Below are 24,458 nucleotides of genomic sequence, written 5' to 3' on the forward strand. Positions count from 1 at the left end.
CTGTTTCCTGCTCCTGAGAACACACCCTCTCACATCAGCCTGAAGACTTTAGTTTTTTTTGTTGTTGTTGTTTTCTTTTTTTGGCTTACCCATATTCTGACTAAAAATTACCAACAGAAATCTAAATACTTGGTAGAGTTTCTCAAATGGGAAAAAAAATTGCCCACATATATTTCATATAAATTCTTATAATAATGCATACCGGTATTTTCTGTATTAATAATTTCGAGGGTGCTTTATTCCAAGTATAGTTCCTATCTATAGTTCATCTCTTTTATGTATAGTTTCTATAGCTTGTTAATCTTTTTTATATATTATTAGATATGCAATATAATATAATACCACAATAAGGTGTTTTGTAAAACATTCACAAATATGGAGATAAAGTTCTTTAAAAAAAAAAACTAAAAAAAAACACACAACTATGTGCTGATTGTTGGTTTAGAATCATTCTCAACAAATATGTAGCCCTCTTTAGCACAAATATTTTTTTCACATTAAAATTTGATGTAGACACATGACAAAGTCAACACGAGGACTGTTTTTTGAAAGGAAGCCTCACCCGGTTCCAGTTATTTATATTCTGCACCCCTAACCTCCAACAACACATGACTCAGCCTGCATGGTCCACACAGCCCTGGAGCCGGCCTCGCAAACCACAGCAGCCTCCCAAAGCCCTCTCCCAGGGTTCCTGTTCTCCTGGGACCAGGATCTGAATTCAGAAAACACAGCTCAGGGATCGAAGGCTGGTTTTTTATGAGTTTATTTGATCCAAACTGACAACATATGCTGGGGGGCAAGATGCCAAGTGCTCTGGGATCTTAGACTTGACTGTAAATGGTCAGTGGGGTGGGAGATGTCTGGCTTACATCCCCAAAGCATTGCCTTCATGTATTCTAGGAAGCCCTGCAGCAGAGTGCACAGCTGATCTTTGTTAACAAGTTCTCCTAATTGTATTGCCACTTACGTGTAACTGTACTTCCTTGGACAATTTCTGGCTTTGCCCAGTGCTTACCTTTTTTAAAAAAATATTTTTTTATTGATTTCAGAGAAGAAGGGAGAGGAAGAGAGAGAGAGAGAAGCATCAATGATGAGAGAGAATCATTGATGGACATGCCTCCCCACGGGGGATTGAGCCCACAATGCAAGCATGTGCCCGTACTGGGAATCGGAACCTTGATCTCCTGGTTCATAGGCCAATGCTCAACCAGTGAGCCACATCGGCCAGGGCACCAGTGCTTATCTTGAAACAAAATTGAGTACTTCAACCCACTTCCAAAGTAACCTACTCCACAACAATCCACAAAATCCAGCTACTGTCCACATCCTCCCCGTTCGACACTTCTCTTATCCTCAAAGTTTCTGTTCCGCCAGCAGCCATTAAGTCTTTCTTGCCTCTGACTCTCCACACAGCCTCTGAAAATGTTCCTCCCTTTCACTCAGTCCAGGCCTCTAAAGACTTCATCACAGCAGTCTTCCAACAAAAGCTTTTTTCTTTCTAGAGAGTGGGTTCTACTGCCAAGAAAAATAATATTTCCTGTACATACTTAGAGCATGCTAAAGTGATTTATTTCCATCCTTTCCTGATTTTTTTTGCCACCCAACACTCTCTGTCGCCACCCCAGGCCCTGTCCATCCACCTCCGGCACACCCATGCCCATTTATAACTTATGGTGAGGAAACTCAGCTTGAAGGAATTGGAAACAGACTGATAAATTTCGTTCCTGTGACTCCCTTACAGACTTAGTCCATGTAAATAGTTCATGACCGTCAAGGGCCACATAAGAAATAGTTACGTTTATTCTCCCACCTGTATACATTGCTATAGGAATCATTTTAAAAAGAACACCTAACTGTATATCAGGAATTGGGCCTCCTAAGTTACACAACCTTGGGCAGGGTGTTTAATCTCTCTCTGAAGCTCAACTTAATAAACTCATTTTTTTTAAAATATATATGTTTATTGAGTTCAGACAGGAAGGGAGAGAGAGAGAGAGATAGAAGCATCAATGATGAAAGAGAACCATTGATTGGCTGCCTCCTGTATGCCCCCTCCTGGGGATCAAGCCCACAACCCAGGCATGTGCCTTTGACCAAAATCAAACGGTGGGGCCTGACATACTATCTATTTAACAGCTCTAATGTGGGGCCTGACGCCAAACCAGCTAGAGCTAACACTCGTTTTTAAATGAGTGTTTCTTCCAGCGAGGAAAGAAAAATCTATAATTCTAATGTTTCACAATTCTATACAACACTTATGAAGATGTGTTTAACATTAGGAGTAATTCAAAATAAATTTCCCCTAATCAAAAACCTATAATTGGAAAAATTAGTTAAATACTAAATATTTCTGCATAGCGAATTCCTCTCCCGAAAGCATCTGACAGTGCATGATCAAGTGTTAGGCAGCTGCAGCTGGAAGAATAGTTCTGAAATGGCTGCCAACACCAGCAGAAAGGCAATTCTTCGGTAATTAAAACTATATATCTTTTGTGTTATTATTGCATTGTTAAATGTAGGTTTTTTTTTTAATATATATATATTATTTTTTACAGAGAAGAAGAGAGAGGGATAGAGAGTTAGAAAAATCGATGAGAGAAAAACATTGATCGGCTGCCTCCTGCCTACCAAGGTAGATGCCCTTGACTGGAACCCTTCAGTCTGCAGGCTGACGCTCTATCCACTGAGCCAAACCGGTTTTGGCTAAATGTAGTTTTTTATATGTATCGTCAAAACAGACCACTGATTAAGCTATATTTAACTCTGGGAGATAGATCTAGCAAAATCAAAACTATTTAGCTTTTTTTTACTCCATGACTTGCTAGAGAGTATTCAAAAATATACCTGGGAGAGGAGGAAAGTATTGCTAACCAATTGCAGCTTATTGAAATACAATATACATATTATAAATTTAGTATAATTAGAATTCTATGCTATATAATATAACCATCTTATATTATATTATATGCTTAATATAATTATATTTATAATTATTTGACCAATACTGTAATCATGTTATATTCTATGTTTAATTTACATATTAGGAGAATGTGAGCATAATCTCCATCCCTAATAGTTTTATCCTCCTGATGATGAGGGAAATCTACCCCAAACGATAAACACTCTAAAAATTACCCTCTCTCTAACAAGGTAGAAATTTCACAAGTGAATGTAATATAATTATCTCACAACACTTACTGAATAGTTACATGTCATCACTTTTTGGGGATAGTGAAGAAAGAGATACGAAAAGCGTGAATGACATTCTATGGCACAGAACGAAGTTCTTTCTTCTACTTTCAGATGTGACTCATCCTGAAGTCCTGCTCCAATCCCACCTCCTCCGAAAGACCTCCTCTGATGGTCTCTCTCTTGACTCCCTGTAGAATTTGAGTCAATACCTTCATATTGAGGACTTGGTAAAATACTGTTGATCGCTGCTTCTTTTTTTATAAGCATCTCTTCAATTTGCCGAATATCACACATAAAGCAGGCACTGGTTAGTATTTTAAATAGGTACTAGAGGCCAGGCGCATGAAATTCATACATGGGTAGGGTCCTTAGGCCTGGCTGGTGATCAGGGCTGATCTGTGGGGCCATCAGCAGGACGATGGGGGGGTGGGAGGCTCTCCCTCTGGTACCCACCTTGGCTGGCCTGGGGCAGTTGGCTGGGGGCAGCTCCTGCATTGAGCATCTGCCTCTGGTGGTCAGTGAATGTCATAGCAACTGGTCATTCTGCTGTTAGGTTGATTTGCATATTAGCCTTTTATTATATAGGATATTAGCTATAAATAAAACAATATATATAGTGATGGAAGATATACTTCATTTTCTGTTCTCTACTACTCAGAATTTGATTTCCAAATGTCTATAGACTTCTTAGTAATTTGTTCAATTAAAGAGATTTATACTTGTAAGTTGTTAGTGGGGCCTTTTTTATTATAGAGTGTGCTTATTACCCTGGTCTGAAAACTGAGAACATCATGGAAAATGTGGTATGGTCTACAAATGAGGGTCTCTTGGCCTGTTGGCAAGGTTGGCAGATATAAATGCTTGCTTATGCAACTGTCTCTACAGAGTCAATGAACACATGACCTTTATTCTATGAAATGTGGAGGAAATACCGGCCAGTCTCACCCATATTACATTAATTTAAGAAACACACTCTCATTCATTCCCTCTCCCTGTACATACAGCTCCTAGAGTTACAAGAACCAACAGTTCAGCTTCAATATTAAAGTAACAACAAAAAATAATAAGAGTTTTAAGACTATTTAGGGAAATATTTGGTGTTCCTGAGAGTTACATGTTATTTTTAAAGATATAGCTTGTGCTAATTGAAATGGAGTCAAAAGAGAAGGGAAAATGTTTATTTAGACAGTATAAGGTGCCCCCAATTCCTATCTCTCCAGTAATCTGAATCAATTATAAAAGGCATATGCAGAAGTCTAGATGTAATAAAGAAGAGGTCTGAACAATATTTAAAATATTACCACATAATTCATGGGTTTTACTGCTCATGCTAGGCTTACAGTTGTCCTCCACATAGAAAGTAACAATTTTGACACATGAGTAAAATTAATGTACTCTTATAATAAAGTTTCTCCACTTCAGTCCACAAAGACCTTTGGAGAGCAAATTAGGAGCTGAATGGGTTTGAGAGTTACAGTAAAATTGTGTGTAACTCACATGTATGAAAACATGAAACTCTATTAATCCCATATGCTACACTGAACAGTGGAACACTGGAATAAACCAAAGATTCGGTAAGCATTTGAGGTGACTTTTCCAAGCAACACTCAGCCCAAAGGTTGTTATAATTTGAAAAAGTTAATTTGAGGAAAGCTTATAGAATCCTCCCCGTGCATTAACACATAGAGAAAGGTGTTTTTCTCAGGTATTTTGCACATGCTCAACACCTCCAAAATATGCTATAGCTCATGCATTTGGAAACATTTTTTCAGAGGAAGCAGGACCCCTACTTTCAGAGCTCTTATCCACTATATGCTGAAACTAATGTTAAATGCAAGCTTTTTGAGAGTCACCCCTTAGAGAGTGGTTTATGTAAATAGAAAAGATGGGGACATTGATTTGGTTTTTAAAAATTGATATTCAATTCATTAGAATTATAAATTATAAATTCAAAATCCTAGTCCTTCCATAAACATTTAAATTCAGTTTACAAAGCATATTAACCTATTTAGAAATCCAACAAATTCTATAATCAACTTTAAGGGAGATTTGCTCATAAATTAAATTATCTTTAAAAGTTTTAACTGTAAATATAAATTTACTGTATTCAGCCCTAGTCAGTTTGGCTCAGTGGATAGAGGGTTGGTCTGCAGATGGAAGGGTCCTGGATTCAATTCCAGTCAAGGGCACATGCCCAAGTTACAGGCTCAATCCCCATTAGAGGCATGCAGGAGGGAGCCAATCAATGATTCTCTCTCATCATTGATGTTTCTATCTTTCTCTCCCTCTCCCTTCCTCTCTGAAGTCAATAAAAATATATATTTTAAAAATTTACTATATTCAATTCCTTTTTTTTTTTTTATCCTTATTCAAAGAGATATGTGGCTTTGGATTTTTTGTTGCTGTTTTTTTATTGATTCTAGAGAGAGAAAGGGGGAGAGAGAAAGAACAAGGAATAGAGAACCTATTTGAAGAAATTAATACCTGAAAACTTCCCTAACCTCATGAAGGAAAAAGACACACAACTCCAGGAAGCACAGCAAGTCCCAAGCAATATGAACCCAAAGAGGCCCACAGCAAGACACATCATAATTAAAATGCAAAGGTTAAAAACACAGAGAGAATCTTAAAGCAGCAAGAGAAAGACAAATAAGGACATTACAAAGAAAAAAGTATAGTCCAGTAACCTTTGAACATAGATGCTAAAATTGCCAACAAAATAATAGCAAATGAGATCCAGCAATACATTTAAAAATTATACATTAGGATAGGTGGGATTTATTCCAAGGATGCAAGGTTGGTATAATATCCACAAATCAATAAATATGATACACCACATAAACAAAATGAAGGATAAAAGTCACATAATCATATCAGCAGAAAAAATAAAAGGCATCCAAACTGAAAAGAAAGAAGTAAAACTACCATTATTTTCAGATGATTTAATATTGTTTATAGAGAACCTGAAGATTCCACTAAAAAACTATTAATACTAGAACTGATAAATGAATTCAGTAAAGTAGTAGTATGCAAATTAAATATCCAGAAATCAGTTGTATTTTTATACAACTAAAGGTCCGATACATGAAATTTGTGCAAGAATAGGTCTTCCTTCCCCCAGCGCCCAGCACAGGCTTCCCTCTGGCACCCAGGACCAGGGCTTTTATAGGGAATTAAAATCATTGCAATAAAAATTTTAGAAAACAAAAAAATTTACATTCTTAATTTTTCTTTTAAACACTTCTTTTCAACAATGGGCAGCCTCTTCAATTCCTGACAAAAGCTATGAATAGAAGTAAAAACAAGAGAAATGAAGGCTATTTTATAGATATGTGTAAAATCTATAAATACAACAACTTGAAATTTTAAATAATTTAAAATGACTGTTCTACTCATGATTATTTTGCCATCATCAAGGCCTAGGCAAAATCTATATGTCTACATGCATGTTAATCGATTCACTATACATCTATACACTATTCACATGAGAATTTTCTGTCCGTATTTTGTATGGCATTAATGTATTTCAAAAGCTGAATCTGATTCTTGAAAAAATTAACTTAACAAGTGGATTTCTCATTGTGTGAGTGCTATAAAGGACCTTTTGATTTTGTAAAGTTAATACAATTTCCAAAAGTGTGTTAACTTAGATCCCATGATGCTGATTATGTGGGGAATTTGGCTTAACATTTATTGAGTTCCCACAATGAATAAGAATGGCTTCCTCCAATAAACTTAAAAAAAAAAAATCCGTTCTTGAGACAAATAAAACTATTTCAATAGGACTGTTGTACTTAAAAATCAGTTGTCCAGCACTGTATTTAAAACACAAAAAGGGCAACCACCACATTTAAATTTGCAAAATGTGACTGCAAGCAGTGTGTCAATTAAGCTCACTGTGCATTAAAGAGTGAATCCAAGGCAAGGAATGAAGTAACACATTTCAACACGTGCAAAGGCTCTGCCTAAAGGAGTGACTGACAGATAAAGTAAAATAGGACATCCATAGTGGATAGTCATTAAATACAACCTAAATTAAATTGTATTAGCTATATTGACAAAAGCTTACATTTTCTTTTCATATTGGAAAGTTGATTTTAGCTTGGATTTCCACACAGAAATTTTTAATGATCATAAGAAAGCTTGTTCTAAAAACTACCCATTGGCTAGCAAAGGGGTAGGGTGGCGGGGCGGGAGGGGGGGCGGGGGGGGGGGGGGGGAGGAGGTACTGAGGCCATTGGTCCAGGAAGTAGCAGTACAACTTTTACACTGAAGTGCTACTATCCTGAACTCATTGTCAAAGCTTATGATTTGTGCAAGTTGTTGAACTGAGCTCTAGAAATAGGATATTTCTTGTGGGGAAAATTACACGATGGCAGTGAATAGCAGCTGCATAGTAAGGAAAGATCATCTGGTTTGGAACTTTAGACCCGTGGTCAGCAAACTGCGGCTCGCAAGCCACATGCGGCTTTTTACCCCTTGAGTGTGGCTCTTCCACAAAATACCAAGGCCTAGGCAAGTCTATTTTGAAGAAGTGGCGTTTGAAGTTTTTTTTTTTTTTTTTTAAATGTGGCTCTCAAAAGAAATTTCAATCGTTGTACTGTTGATATTTGGCTCTGTTGACTAATGAGTTTGCTGACCACTGCTTTAGACTATATGGGAAGAGTAGTTGGGTAGGTCCAATCAAACAACATCATTTTGGGGTCTGAACATATGAGTAGTTGTCTGTATATGAAAACACATGAGATAATTGTTGTTTTCCCCAATTACCTTGATGCTCATCACCACAGGATAACCAGAGGTTTTTTGTTTGTTTTTTTAGCCACCTGATAAAGTCTCATTTTAAAAATAAGTGCTCTGCATCCATTTTTTAAGTAATCATCCTTCGTTTGAAATTAAATATCTTAAAAATAAGGGGATTATTATTATTATTATTATTATTACAGGACCAGCTCAAAATGATGTCATACTAACAAGATACTGAGTTGTTTTTCAGAGACAACAGAACAAAAACACAAATCATGCAGACAGAGCATGCACCAAAGAGAGAACCTTGACCTCCAGCTGCACCAAGAAACAGAGTCTCACCACCCCTACCTCACTCCCCACACACAAACACACTCAGAGGGAAGAACCAAAGACCAGTACATAACCAGAACTTGAACACCAGAGCCCTTTTGTCCAAGAAGATTCAGTGCTGACGCCCCCCACTATAAATGGCCAAGTTCCAAGAGCTTCCAATTCAAACTTGCCCATACCCATTCTCCCGAACCTCTTAAAAACCCTTCAACTGGTCCATACTTAGAGTTTGGCCTGTCAAAGCCTCAGTATAAGAACCAAAGGTCGATAACATTATTATTCTAGAACTCCCATGCTCAGCAGTGATTTCATAGTAAACAGATCTCTCAAAAACAAAAATATTTACTGGCAGGAAAAAGTTGCTCCAGGGTTTATTATCAGAATTACCTCATTTCTTTTTAAGAATCAACCCTGTAATCAATACTTCCATAAGCCCCCTTATTCTTCAAAGATTACGAACTGGAGACAGTTAAAGATGTAGATACATCATTTGGAAATAATAAAAGGCACTGGCAATACACACAGGCTCTTCTCTGAGGCCACATTTTATTAGAAAGAGCGGACTGCTGGACGGCGTACAAAACACCATATCCTGAATTTCAAAAGCAAGAGAAACATTCCCAGCCCAATGGACTGGCAGCAATTCAGTAATTAACGAGAAGGGAAGGAAAGAGCACATTTAAACAAGTTTCAGACTGGAGCTAGTTTGACCCATCGGCTACCTTCCAGAGAAACCTCCTCCTACAATGGCACTTTGGATATTCATTAAATATGAAAAAGGCCTCAAACTAGCACCGTTAACACAGACACCAAACACAGCAAGCACATCACTGAACCTAAAAATACAAGCATGTGTTTGAGGGATCTCTCCATTATGCAAACTGGACTCATTCCATTAATATCATTACATACTCAAGAAAAACATTATTTCTATCCTTTCTTGTTTCAAACTTCTGCCATGCTAGCATACCTAAAGTCAACATTGGATCTGCAATATGGCTTTGTTTTGTGATGCACAATTTTGTTTGAGAAACTTCATTTATTCTACAAACATTCGCTGAGTGGCCACTATGTCTTAAGCATGCTACTAGACATTTTGGATAAAGAAATGAACAAAATACAATCCCTGACCACAAGAACCTCACAGTCTACTGGGGGGAACACTGAGACCAAAAATGGAAAGTGCCATAATAAAGATGATAATAATTGTTGATACATATTGAATGAAGAACTTTATATTTACTACCACATTTAATTATCACATTATTGTCATTTCATAGCTGATGACTTCAGTACTTACAGGTTAAGTGACTTGTCCAAGAGCTTTGAGTTAGTAGGAAGAAAATGGATTTGAATTCAGATCCCCTGACATCAAAGCATATACTGTAAACCTTTACGTTATAGTTATTCAAAGAGCTGTGTGAGCACAAAGGAAGGGTGACCGCACAGGGCCACTTGCCCAGGGATCTCCCTAGCTTCCACTATTCTGTCTCAAAAGGACCCCAGTGGGGGTAAGAAAATTAGGGATGGATGACAAGGACAGTTTCAAATATCTTTCACTTACACTGAGTTTGTAAAAGAGTAAATTAGTCAGGTCCCTAGAAGTTTCATCCTGCATTCTTTAAGAAAATAAGTTTAAGCCCTAACCGGTTTGGCTCAGTGGCTAGAGCGGTCGGCCTGCGGACTGAAGGGTCCCAGGTTCAATTTCAGTCAAGGGCATGTATCTTGGTTGCGGGCACATCCCCAATAGAGGGTGTGCAGGAGGCAGCTAATCAATGGTTCTCTCTCATCGATGTTTCTAACTCTCTATTCCTCTCCCTTCCTCTCTATAAAAAAAATCAATAAAATATTTTTTTTAAATAAAAAGAAAATTAGTTTAAAAGGAAAGTAAGTTAATTTGCCAAAGCAGCCACTGGAATTGCCCTAGATTTATTTAATAACCTGAAGAGACAACCATAAAAACTTTATCAAATAATAATGAACACTTTCACTGTTCCTATTGAATAAAGCAAAGCAAGATGTCAAAACGCATAAAAGCAGCAATGGCCCTCATTTTAAAAATCAATAGAGGGCAAACGATTGCGAACAAGGAAACAGTGCTGAGAGGGTAAAAGTCCTCTGGGCCTTCAGCTGGGCTGATGCAATAGACCATTGTAACAGGTGAGCACTGAGCAGGCCTACTCTGAGTGAGGCGAGGCCCCTGGAGCATGTTTCCCAGGCCAACTGAAAGGGAAGAAAATGTGCAACAAATCAGCTCATCTTCATAACCAGATGCAAGCAACTTCAGTAAATTCCTTTTTATGTACTATACTACTCTGGCCTCACAGCAACTCTATGAGGTATGAGTTTTTTAATGTATCTGGATTTTATAGAAAAAGGGGCAAAGAGAAGTTAAAAGCATGAATCTACTTAACAAGAAAAGAATGGGTGGATGGCATTTTTCACTTTAATCTGTCCCATCAAAATTATCTGTCCTTTGCCTTATTGTCTCAGAATTATGAGGCAATAAGCATATCCTAAGAGCTTGCCCTACATAAATCACTTTATGGGCCAAAAAAGGGGAAAATATATAAAGAATTTTCTGTATGAGTCTCTCTGCTAAAGAATTACCAAATATTGTAATTCTTCATAATATGGTAATGAATGATAACGAACTAATACTGTGTTTCTCAAACTAGTGTAACACTAATTACAAGACAAGCTCCTTGAAAAAAAAAAAAGGTGCCATGGTGAAAGAAGGTAGGAAAATACCATCTAGTATATATCTGACTTGGAGATCTGAAACAAATATTGGCATATTGAGGGCTCTGATAAGTCCTGTAATATACAAACCTATTTATCTTTGTTTAGCTAACATCAAACCAAGCTGAACTAATGTCCCATTGAATAGACTTTGAGAAAAGCTGGGTTATGTGTCCCTCTTTACAAGGGCTATTTTTGCATTTGTCAAAAATATCTTTCCCAAAGGAAGTGACTGTAAAGGCAGGGATTTCACCCCTCAGCTATGCCAATAAGGAAGATGCTGGCAGGTGATTCCTCTTCCACCTCTCAGATCAGTTTCCATAGAAAGCTGCCTATTTTGTCTTAGCATAGGATATAATGTTAGGGGCCAACCCAATTTCCTCTCTTCCATTAGCCAATCACAAGTCAATCAAGTATATTATTTCTGGCAAGAGTTGCAGTGACTCATTCGAGTCTAAAAATAACTCCTGACCCCATGTGGTACATCTATATCCTTCTCCAGATTCTAGCATCTATATTCACCAACTACAAAGTTGTCACTCAGTTGTAATCATTTTCCACTAATACATATTGATCTGGTATGAAAAACAGCCATATAAAATAACCAAAATCCCCACTTCCTTTTTGTTTGTTTGTTTTATAGAAATTTTGCCAGTATTAAATGTTCCATCACAATATTTGGCAGATGCATAATGGCCTTCATACACTTTAAATTTTAACAGATTTTGGGAGGAATAGGTCCAAAATAATCATTCCAGTCTTTGAGAGAGAAACATCTATGCTCTAAAGAATGTTCCTAAGATAGCATTTTAGTAATAAATAAGACTTACTCCCCAGGAACAATCTTCAACTACAAGTAAAAGAATTAGAGGCTTAAACAAATTAATCTTAACTCATGTTTAACTTTGGGAGGAGAGGTCTGGGAACATGGATTCCATTGCTTTGACATAAATGAAAGAAAGGTTTTTTTGTGTGTGTGTGTGTTTTAAAATATATTTTATTGATTTTGTACAGAGAGGAAGGGAGAGAGATAGAGAGTTAGAAACATCGATGAGAGAGAGTCATTGATCAGCTGCCTCTTGCACACCCCCTACTGGGGATATGCCCGCAACCAAGGTACATGCCCTTGACCGGAATCGAACCACGGGACCTTTCAGTCCCCAAGCCGACGTTCTATCCATTAAGCCAAACCGGTTTCGGCTGAAAGAAAGGTTTTTGTTATGAGTATTGCAATGACTAACATTTGCCTGGGAGAGTAAATGTTTGGGTTTGAGCACTTAAGTCCCTAAGGGTAGAAGTATTTAAAAGTATAAAATATAAAGAAACATGGGAAACATGATGAGGCCTGGAAGATACCATATCTAACAGGACACATCTGAGCACCCAGAATCAGCCAAGAGGCAGTCTGACAGCAAAAACTCCGTCTTAGCCTAGTCTTCATCCCCCCTCCCACATCTGGGGTCCGGAATCATCATATGTGAGAAGACGAGACTGGTGTCAAGATCACTTACAGTTCTTCTGAGGATGGCTGGTACCCACCACCCTTCTCCAATAGATTCTTGCAGGCCTCCAAAGTGATAACAAAAATGAAAAAAAAGACCCAAGATTCAGCTAGTCAAGAATCAAGCTGATTCCCATGGTGTCAAAACAGAATAAGTATGGGAGTTCTCACTGATCAATTCAAAATGGAACTTTCTTTCCCCTTTGATGATTCTCATGTAGGAATATCTGAGAGAATGAATCTTTCTCAGGAGATAAGTTCAAACTCAGACCACAGCCTGTACCAAACTTCTTTCTGCTTAGCAAGAGCTGGTGGTATCAACAAACACCTTCTGTCCACATCCACTGATCTCACCAAGTAAACCTCTCACTTGCCAGTTCTGCTGCAGGGAAAGGCTTTAGGTGAATATGTTGTTTTGTTTCGGGAGAGTTTTTCTATTATGATAACTAAACCCTGACACATTAGCTACATTTTTTAATCCATAAAAAGAATTAGATTAAGGAAAGTCGCAAACTTGATACCTCTCTCTTCCTGGGTAGGTAAAATGAATATGGGCGACTTCATCAAGTTTTAGTCTAGTAAACAAATTTGCCAAGCTACATATCACTTCCTACTAGTTTAATCTCATGTTAAAACAGCACTGATAAGGTGAAATAGTTAAGGCAGTGTTCCTCTTTTTCAAAAGCAAGGGGCACTTAAAACATAGATCCTATACGAACCACACTGGAACTAGTAAATTTCAATAGTCAGCGTTCTATAAATATATATCCTACTTTCTTGTCATCCACTTTTCAACAACCAAATCCCCCTGACTGAACATCTCTGTTCTCCTTTACCCAGTCCTTCCCCACCATGTAATTCTTGCAGACCTATGTACCTTTTCACAGTCCTTAAAACTCCTGATTCCCTGTTCCCCAAAGGGCAAGGGAGTAACTTGTGTATCACGGCACATCTCATAGAAACTGGTCCACCTAGAATGTGCAGGTGCTCAAAAAAAACTGAAAGCATCTATTTTACCTCAGAATAAGTATGTGTATTCCTTTCTTGTTTCTTAAAATATCTTTACCTGAAAGGAATTTGAAGGCCACCTAAGAATGAACACTTTCATTTCTCCAAAACCTCCTTTAAAAAGTTAATGCATATCAGTACTATCAAACTTATATACTAATCAGACCTCTCCATTTGCTAGGCCCAAAATGGAGTCACTTATGCTAAGCCTCATGTCAGCAAACCAAGACAACTACAGTTTCAGCTCTCTCAGAAATGGAATCTTACACTAGTCAATCTGGAATCATCTGATTGATCAGCACTAGTTAGGTCAACTGCCTGATAAGCCCTAGCCATCCAAAAGGAAATAACTTTGCAACAAGCAACCTTTCTTTTTTTGCCTAGAACTTCCCTGTTCCTGCTCCCTTCTGCAGGAAGTCTTCATTTTGTACAGCTCCTCGGCGCTCCTTTCTCTCTGCTGTCCAATTCATGAATGGTTGAATAAAGCAAATAAGACCTTTCAAATTTACTCAGTTGAACTGTGTTTATTAAACCCTAGTTCCCCAAAGATTTCTAACTTACTTATCTCCTCTTAAAAATGGCCTGGGTGGGAGGGGAATCAACCTCATGATTATTTAGTGTTCATAATAGTTTCTACCTTTAAAACTACAATTATTCCTGGTCAAGGGCACATACCTGGGTTGCAAGTTTGATCCTCTGCTCCAGTCTGAAGGTGTACATGAGGCAACCAATCAATGTGTCTCTCTCACATCAGTGTTTTTCTCTCAAAAAAAAAATAATAATAAGCCGAAACCGGTTTGGCTCAGTGGTAGAGCGTCGGTCTGCGGACTGAAAGGTCCCAGGTTCGATTCCGGTCAGGGGCATGTATGTTGGTTGCGGGCACATCCCCGGTAGGGGGTGTGCAAGAGGCAGCTGGTCGATGTTTCTCTCTCATTGACATTTCTAGCTCTCTATCTCTCTCTCTTCCTCTCTGTAAAAAATCAATAAAATATATATTTTTTAAATATATAATAATAATAAAATAAGTACCGTGTTTTCCGGCGTATAAGACGGCCCCCTAATTTTTACAGTTAAAACATAGGTTTAGGCCTATATTCACTGTATAAGACTACCCCCCACTTCCAAGGCAACACCAGTTCTTTTTTTAATTAAATTTTTAATGAATAACCCCCGATTTTTCGGTTGACTTTTTTTCGTTTCAAAAGTCGTCTTATACGCCAGAAAATACGGTAAATAAAAATAAAACGACTAGACATTTTGTATTCTACTAATAAGTAACTCTATGAACTTAAAATCCGCTTCATTTTAAAAGAAATTATAGCCTTAGCTGGTTTGGCTCAGTGTATAGTTGGCCTGCTGACTGAAAGGTCCCAGGTCTGATTGTAGTCAAGGGAATGTACCTTGGAGGTGTCAGGAGGCAGCTGATCAATGCTTCTCTCTCATCAATGTTTCTCTCTATCCTTCTCCCTTCCTCTCCATAAAAATTCAATAAAATATACATTAAAAAAGAAATTATAAAGAAACTATAATATAAAAACATTTGAGTTCTCCTTTGTAAAACCAGTTAAATCTGTGTGTTTTGTGTTTATGAAGAATAGAACATATTTTTAAATGACTGATCCTTTTTTTTTTTTTAATACTGTACACTGAGTGCCTGCTGTGTATAGATCTGGGCTAGGAGATACTGTCCCTACCTCACAGAGCTTGCAATCTGAAAGAGAAATTATTTATAATTTTGACAAATCATCCATTCCAGATATTCAAGCAAAATAAGTATTGCTTTCATTTTCAAAACCATATTGCATTCTAACAGTAGTATTATGATAGATTTTTACTGCTACACTTGAAACAAGCCAGCAAAAGTGAATGTGAGCTTTCATATAATCTTCTTGAAAAATCTGCCGAGACTAATTAATAGTTCCTTTACTATCAGAAGCCTAGGCCTTATTATAACTCTTAAGAGTAGAAACACGAAAAAAGCCCCAAGAACACTGTTTTAAATACCTCTAATAAATACTAAGTAAATCGCATTTCACAAAAATTAAAATGAGCCTTAAAATACTCTGGATGGAGAGTCATAAGATAGGTATAAGGGAACATCATCTGAAATAAAAACCTGGTCACCAACTACTTATGCCAAGTCAAAAGCAGGGGGAGGAATGCGTAGGGAGGGGTTTGGGATGGGAATGGGGGGGATGAGGACAATTATGTGATACCATAATCAATCAAGAATTTTTTTTTAAAATGGGGTGAGTGGGAGGGGAATCAACCTCATGATTATTTAGTGTTCATCATAGTTTCTACCTTTAAAAATACAATGATTCCTGGTCAAGGACACATACCTGGGTTGCAAGTTTGATCTTCTACCCCAGTCTGAACATGTGCATGAGGCAACCAATCAATGTGTCTCTTTCACATCAGTGATTTTCTCTCTCAAAAAATAAATAAATAAATAAATAAATAAATAAATAAAAATAAAATGACTAGACATTTTGTATTCTACTAATAAATAATTCCATGAATTTAAAATTTGCTTCATTTAAAAAGAAATGATAGCCCTCACTGGTTTGGCTCAGCGGATAGAGCGTCGGCCTGTGCTGAGAAAGGTCGAGTCCAGATTCAAAATCCTAATGCTTGTCAAGGCCCCTTTCCCATCCTGGGAGGAGGCCTACAGGTCTGCACTCACCACCACCCAACGCTGCCAACATCTTTAACATTCCCTGGGCATCCACAGCACCCCTGTGCGTCATGCACACGCAGAGACAGAGAAGGGTATGGAGAGTCTGCGGAATCCGATAGAGCTGGTCCTCTGGAGATTAGGAAATCCATGTAAACGACTCTCCCTCTTTTCTCTACGTCCCTGCCTTCTGCACCATAGCTTTTACACCTGTCTGCAAGGATTCCGTTATCCCCTCGGGCCTTTGATACAGCAAAGGGAGAGTGGCCTCTAGGTGGATGAGCGTAGATTTGCTCGCTACGTGCTCCCATCCTCTCTGGCCTAAACTCCCCCAAAGGTGGCCTACCTGCTGGGGAGGGCTTGGGGTCTGGGAAGGGACGGAGGACAGCAGAGCCTGGACCCCAGCAAGCCACAGCGACCTAGGTCAGGTTCATCCCCGTCTCTACCCGTCCCCCCTAATTTTCACAGGGCACCCACCCCAAGGCCCACCTTCCCCTCCCGCCGGCCCCCAACCACCGCCAATGCACCGTCCGCGGCTCTGCTCCGGGGATGGGCGCGCTCACCAGGCTCATGGACCCCAGGGTTGTCGGACAGCTCGATGACCAGCAGCTCCCGGCCCTCGAAGCTGCGCCCCACCGTGTAGATCCTGCTGATGGCGGTGCACTGCAGCCACATGGACACCAGCGCCTCGCGCAGCTCGGGGTAGCGGTGGTACTCGAAGGAGATGCCGTCCTCCTGCTGCAGCCGCCGGCGCCGCCGCATGCCCGCCGCCGCGGGCGCCCCGGGCTCCAGGGCTCCGGCGCCCAGCAGCCACCCGCCCGCGGCCAGCGCCGCGCACAGCGCCAGCAGCGCCCGGCCTCCGCGCCCGGCCATCGCGTCCCCTGGCTGCCCCTGCCCGCTGCCTCCTGCCTCCTGCCTGCTGCCTGCTGCCTGCTGCCTGCTGCCTGCCCGCGCTGGCGGCCTCTTTTGTCTGCCTGCCCGGGTCCGAGCTGCCTGGCGGGCGCTGCGGGAGGATCGGCGGGTTGCGCTGCAGCCTCCCTCCTTGCGGCTCACCTTCCCCCGCGGACTGAAGGGCCGCCCAGAGGAGAGGGGCGAAGGCGCGGGGCGGGCTGCACTACCCGCCGCCCAGCCAGGGGAGCCGCAGGAGAAACCACTGCGGAGGGGCCGCCCGCCCGAGGATGATGATGCTCCTCTGCGCGGCCGCCTGCGTGATCCGTGGCCTCAAATCCACGTCAGAGGCCAGATGGCTCCGGGGACGCCCCAGGTGGGATGACAGCTGAGGACGGGCTTTGGGAACACGGCTATCACGGAGAAATCCAAGACCTGGCGGGTGGAAGAAATGCTCCTGGGTTATGTGTGAGTGGAGCCTTCTGAAGTGACATCTAGTCCAAGCAGACCTGGGTTTCCATCTTGATGCACCAAGAAGTAGAGAATATTCCAGAAATAAATAAACAAAAGGGGAATATTGACAACCACTGGCCTTCACCTCGTGATGCATTGTTAATAACTGTATTGATAGTTCACACACAAACCCAAAGGATGGATTTGCATTTATTGCAAGATCTGGCTGGCAAACTGAACACTTTAACTTTGAGGGTTAACAGAATTAAAAAAAAAAATCATTCTATCAGTTTGCAGATAGTGTTGTTCATTGTATTTATGCGCATTCCTGGATTCTTCCAGAAAATATGTATATAAAATACAAGTCTGAGGGTGCAATAGACAAAGGATTTCCTTTGGTATTACGTCTTTCAGGAACAGCTTATCTGGGTGGTTCTTGGCTCAGAGTTTCTTACCTGGTTGTAACCAAGATATTGGCCAGGACCACAGTCAGCAGAAGCTTGATTAGGTCTGGAGAACCTTCTTCCAAGAAAAAAAAATAAAAAAAAATAAAGAGATTGAATCCTATTATAGGAAAAAAAAACTCTGATCATGAGAGATAATATCTCCATTCCCCTTCAAAGTTACTATAAAAATATAATTTCATTCACAGCTTCAATACCCAGCCCTTAGAGGGGATTGATACTCCTGGAGCAACTCTGGAGCAGATGTCATTTTGATGAGGTGCCATTTGGATTCAAGAACAGCACAAATCTAAACAAATAAATAACCCATTGGTAGTTCCACCAGCCAGGAAAAAACAAAATTTTTCTCTTGAAATAGGATCCAGATATTTAAATTATTTCATTGGATTTTTCTTAATTTTTTTTTTAAATGCTGTTATACCTGGCTTCCAACCCCACTGACTCTTTCCCTTTCCCGCAGCTGCATGGATCTTCTTTGGGGGTATTTGGGGGAAAGCTGCCACTATAAAGACATGCCACCCAGTTGAATTTGGATTCAACCATGTTTCTTGTCAATGCAGGCAGAGCTAAGAACTGTGTGTTTTCCGCCATGACTAGCTTGTGTTTGATTACATGGTCCAGAAGTTTGAACCAGAGTTATAATTATGCTTCTAAAATCAAGCCCAAAAGAGCAACCTTGGAAACCTACAAAAAAGAAAACAGAGTAGCTAAAAACCAATAACTTCACAAATTGGAAGGCTAAGATTTTCCTGTTAGCTGTTTAAGGGCACCACACTCGTTTGTGGCTCGATGGGTCGTATCAACTAGTAACTACACACGTAAACAACACATTGTTCACTGAAGTCCTGTGCTGCCCTTCAGCTGTCTCTTTAAACCAGGGCGTGTTTTCTATTTTCTCTCAAATCTCAACTTTAACAGAATAATGTTCTAATCCAAGCTCTATTATTTTCAGAGATTGCTCAATAACTTCATCTGGAAATGAGGGACACTGAGCATGCCATGAAATAGTGCCTGCGGGGGAGGGAGGGGGTAGGAACCACAAGAGAAGTGCGTGGTCAATAGATGGAAGCCTTCTGTGTCCTTTCACTCCTGGTTGGGACAAAGTCCCCAGTCACTGTACCCTCTTACTAGCCACTGCAGTGCCCGTCCAAGCATTGCTGCTTCAGAATCCTTCCTCCTGTCTTCTGAACTCCAAACACCGGTGCCTGTCGTTCCTTGTTAGCATTGAAGAAATTCTCTTAGCCAACCTCCATTCACACTCTGAAGTGCACTGACGGATGCCCATGTGCCTGACCAGGGCTGGGGCTGCTCTCTCATTTCTTTCTTTTCTCTCATCACCGCATTGTATACATAGTCAGTCAGGCATGTCACCAAAATGTTCATACCACTTTTACTTGTGCTTGTGTAATAAAAAATTAGGTAAACTGATAAATACAAGGGTATAAAAAAGCTGATTGCCTTTGGAAACACTTTAATATTTAAAATTGAATTAGGTATAGATGAGAAAACAGTGAAAGACAGAAAAACTCATCAGTCTCTCAAGATTCTGTTCTTAGGTTGGTTAAAAAACTTGTCCCTTTGCCTGGCCTGTCTGGCTCAGTGGTTGAGCATCAACATATGAACCAGGAGGTCACGGTTTGATTCCCAGTCAGGACATATGCCGGGGTTGAGGGCTGAAACCCTAGTAGGAGGAGTGCAAGAGGCAGCACATCATTGATGTTTCTACCTCTCTCTCCCTCTACCTTCCTCTCTGAAATAAAAAAAGAAATAAAATATATATATATATATATATATATATATATATTTAAACTTGCCCCTCTAATTAAAAGAAACTAAAACTGATAATGATAGAAAATGCATATGATTTTTTAAAAAGGACATGTTGCTTCAACCAGCAACCAACCAATTGATGAGCATATGTTTATATTTTTAAGTTAAAAGAAATTGTTAAAATTGTGCTTGGACACGTTGTGTTCTTTCAAATACATTTTTATTGATTTCAGAGAGGAAGGGAGAGGGAGAGAGAGATAGAATCATCAATGATAAAAGAGAATCATTCATCAGCTGCCTCAACCCACAACCCAGGCCTATGCCCTGACAGAGAATCGAACTGTGACCTCCTGGTTCATAGGTCGATGCTCAAGCCCTGAGCCACACCAGCTGGGAGACATTGTATGCTTATAATCTCTTCCTTCACTGTTTTGTTTGTTTATTTGTTTGTTTGTTTGTTTTTGTTAACCAGCCCACTACCTGTTCCAGTTGTACCTCTTAAAAGGGTAGATATTTACCATAGCAGACAGCTAAAAACAAAATGCATTCTGAGCCTACTGCTTGAATCAGCTGGGCAGCACTTCATTGACAAGTATCACTGCCTGCATTTCTAATTACCAACTCAAATTAAATGTGGTGCAAAGGGTTTATCATTGTTTTCCTACAGCTCTACTCTGTACCAATACTCTCTATCCCAGTGGCCACTCCAGTCTAACTGACCTTCCAACCATACTGCCCCCCAAAAATATAATAGGAGCCATATATTTAATTGTACATTTTCTAGAAGCCATGTTTAAAAAGGAAAAAGTGAAATTAATTTTAATAATAAATTTTGTTTAACTCCAAATATCTCAAATATTATCATTTTAACTTATAATCAATATAAAATGTATTACTGGAATAGTCTTACATGTTGTCTTTAAAATCTGTTGCATAATTTACATCATAGCATGTCAGTGCAATTCAGATTAGCATATGTCAAATGCTAGTAGCCACACATGACTAGTGACAACTGTATTGGACAGCTAACAAATCTTGCTATTCTTATATTCTTATTTTCTAAAATGATTCCTTCTGCTTTATCTTCAGTTACTAACCAGTTATTTCTTGCCTGGAAGGACTATGCCAGCATCCTCCCCTGGAGATTACTCCTCTCCAGCACTAGTGAAGACCATCTTCCTCATCATTCATCTTGATTGCATTATCCACCCTCCTGTGATGTTCATCATTCAGTGGATCAGAACCAAAGCTGAGACCCCTCTTTCTTAGGAAATCTTGCCTCTTGCAGCTCCTCCTGCTTATTTCCCAACTTCATTCTATCTCTCAAGCTATTACTTCCAATTCCTGCACCACCATCCTCTAAACTTACAACCATATTTATCTCTACACTAGAGGCCCAGTGCATGAAATTCATGCACTGGGGGTTGTCCCTCAGCCCAGCCTGCACCCTCTCTAATCTGGGACCTCTCGCTTGCCTGCCAGCCTGATTGCCCCCAACCACTCTCCTGCAGGCCCAATTGATGCCTGTTTCCCTGCCATCCCAGCCACCCTCAGCTGCCCTCCCCTGCTGGCCATCTTGTGGTGGCCATCTTGTGATGATGTGAGGGCGTCACTCAAGGGCTCGAGGGTCACCTAGGTTTTTAAAAAGTGTTTCCCAAACTTTTGACATATGTGTACCCCTTCTATAATTTTTGTAATGCTGACTACCCCTCGTACTTATGAGATGTAGAATTAGGCACAGCTAAGCACTATGCAGTGCATATCCCCACCAAACTCCGGTGCAACGAGTACCCCCACTAAACTCTTCCCGTACCCCTGGGGGTATGTGTACCACACTTTGGGAAACACTGGAGATGATCCTTACCTCCTAGGCTGTCTCTTTCCTCCTCCCAAAACCAATTTTATTCCCTGGACCCTGTTTCTATGCTCCACTTCACCAGGCAATCACTCTCTTCTATTCTTTAAGGTCCTCTTTCTCTTCTTGAATTTCCCCCTTGGCACAATTCTCTCCTCTTGAAAAACAAAACAAAACAGAAATTCTCGCTTGAATTCACTTTCCCCATTAATTTGTCATCCAAACATCTCAACTTTCTCACTTCTCATTCAACTTTTACTCTAAAAGTTCTACTCATCTAATAATACTTAACACTCATTGACCTTTCTGGGGCTTCCTTGGATCCACACTTGGCCTTTCGTTCTGCTCCATCTTCATACTCAGACTCGTGGTCTCAGTTGTTACCTCTCTGCTCCATGTTCAGAGCTCCCAAGATTCAGAATCGTATATCCATCCCATCCCACTTAGAGCCAGAGACCAGCCTGAGTTGTGTGTTTGCCTCCACGGCTAGGGGTGTCGAACTCAATCAGAGAAGGGGCCAAAATCTAAAATCCAGCCTAAATCGCGGGCCGAATGGTTTATTGAACAGTCATAAACTGTCATTGTGATGGAAACGCTGCGGAGTGCAGTGATGACAGCGCGGTGCAGGCCACATTGCAAGGCCTGGCAGGACGGATTTGGCCCGCGGGCCTTGTGTTTGACACATGTGGATGAGAGGCACAGTCAGAGGTGCTCATTGTGTCTACAGATGAATGAATGAACTAGTAAAATCTGCTTCCAGCTTCCTTCTAACCATGGCACTCAGAATTTCCCAATGGTTTTAATGCTCTGCTTATTCAACAAGCTCCTCTGCTCCCACAGTCCCCTGCAGTATCCCTTTCCTGACGTAGCCTGACAACCAGTTTCCTCTTCACTCACCAACCACATTTGCCAAGCTGCTTTGTATGTCATATAAGTCACTTGCCAAGTTTCTTACTTTATCTGTGTAATTATTCAATGTACTTCTTATTTCTGTCTACATTCTTTGTCCATACTATAATTTTAAATCTACCATGCCACAGATACAATATTCAAAAGAGAAAACTGGATTTTCCATTATGCTCTTACCTTTACAAATTAATTACTGAAATGAAAATCAAATAGCCAATTTCCATTAAATAAACACTTCAGTGAATGATTGGTTTTCCCTTCAGCTGTTGGAAACTGACCAACCCAAATAATGCATAACAACTTTATAATGTGAAATGCTAACAATTTATGGTGCTCGGGAATATTAAGTATTATGTAGAAGTACAAAGAAGTATGGGAGTTTTTCATTATAAACAATAACCATACCTTATCTATTATGTTACTTTTCACTATATTTCTTGTACCTTTTTAAATCTCAAGTATCCAAGAAAGAAAGCTGTTCACCTCTTTGTTTTATGCAACATAGAAGACATCAAGGTAAAACAGTCTTTCATATGTAAAAGCTGCTCATTTCCCTGGTTACAAGTTTATAAATGTATGTAAACATGTTGTGTCCACACATATGTGTTAAAGAGTCTCCTGCTTTGACCAACACTTTGGAAGCCTCTCTTGATAGATTGACCAAGTTCCTGATGAGGTCAAAATTGAGGTTAATTAGTGATTCATGCACACAAAATAGTCAATAGAGGATATAAAGTACAACATATGGAATATAGTTAATAATATTGTAATAGTGCCAGTTGAGTATGAGAACTATTGGGAGATCATTTTATAAATTATATAATTGTCTAACCACTATGCTGTATACCTGAAACTAATATAAAATAATATTGAATGTCAACTGTAATAAAAAAGAGTAAAAAAATTTTTAAATGAGTCATATATAAGGTGACCTGACATCCTGGTTTTGGCGGGACAATCCCGATTTTTAACAATTTGTCCCACGTCCTGCGGCATTTTAAAAAAGTCCCGATTTTTTGGAAAAAATGCAAGACAAGCTAGGGAATGGCGGGAGAACAGGAAGGGAATATACGGTTTTCGGTGGCCATCTGGCTATTTAACATATTTTTTATATATATTTTATTGATTTTTTTACAGAGAGGGAGAGTGGGGATAGAGAGTTAGAAAAATCAATGAGAATCATCGACCAGCTGCCTCTTGCACACCCCCTACTAGGGATGTGCCCGCAACCAAGGTACATGCCCTTGACCGGAATCGAACCTGGGACCTTTCAGTCCGCAGGCCGATACTCTATCCACTGAGCCAAACTGGTTTTGGCCATGTGGCTATTTAGCCAAGAAATGAGTTTTATATTATTTTTGTTAATTTTATAATGTTAAACTTTAATAATAACAAATAATTGTTGAGAACTGATTATCAAGAACTGCTTATCAAAGTTTGCATTGTTGATCAGTTGTTAGGACTTAATGAACAATGGCATTTTTTTGGATTGGCAACGATGAAAACATTTTGTAACTGTCTCTCAGATGATACACATCGTACTGAGAGCTAGTAAGCTAGTTAAACAAGTGCTGTCATTACAAATCAGCTATTCAGATAATTTAGGTAAGTAATTTATTTATTTATTTCATAAATACATAAATTTTCTTGAATTTAGCAGACAGTACTCGTATTATTTATATTTTATAGAGGCAGCAAAAAGTCTAGCACCGGACTTGAAAGTGACACAACTTACGTTACGGCAAAGTCAGAGGAAAAATAATATAAGTTAGTATTGTTATTATTTAGAAAGAAATATAGAATTAAAATTTAAATAATTTTTAAAATATAGTTACTTTATAACAAACAAATTAATTTAATTTATAAACAATAAAATATGTTCATGTAATTATGTACCTACTTACTGTGTTTTTAAGCAAT

The 24,458-nt window shown here is 39.5% G+C and overlaps 1 protein-coding gene across 2 annotated transcripts in view; it reads right to left on the reverse strand.

The window, feature by feature from the left end:
* The window catches only part of CPE (carboxypeptidase E), an 81,291-nt gene extending 63,914 nt beyond the window's left edge, over positions 1–17,377 (reverse strand). Inside the window, exons 1-2 of one of the 2 annotated variants that reach the window (XM_045576424.1) lie at positions 17,144–17,377; positions 16,763–17,101 (exon numbers count right to left, since the gene is read on the reverse strand). In XM_045576424.1, coding sequence (XP_045432380.1) covers positions 16,763–17,072 — 310 coding nt within the window. In that variant the 5' untranslated portion in view covers positions 17,073–17,101; positions 17,144–17,377. Of the gene's footprint in view, positions 1–16,762; positions 17,102–17,140 lie in introns of both variants that reach the window. The other variant, XM_036424071.2, reaches the window with a different exon arrangement.
* Between the last annotated feature and the right edge of the window lie 7,081 nt (positions 17,378–24,458).

This window comes from Pipistrellus kuhlii, unplaced genomic scaffold (assembly GCF_014108245.1).
Source record: "Pipistrellus kuhlii isolate mPipKuh1 unplaced genomic scaffold, mPipKuh1.p scaffold_m20_p_8, whole genome shotgun sequence".
Classification (NCBI taxonomy): Eukaryota; Metazoa; Chordata; class Mammalia; order Chiroptera; family Vespertilionidae; genus Pipistrellus; species Pipistrellus kuhlii.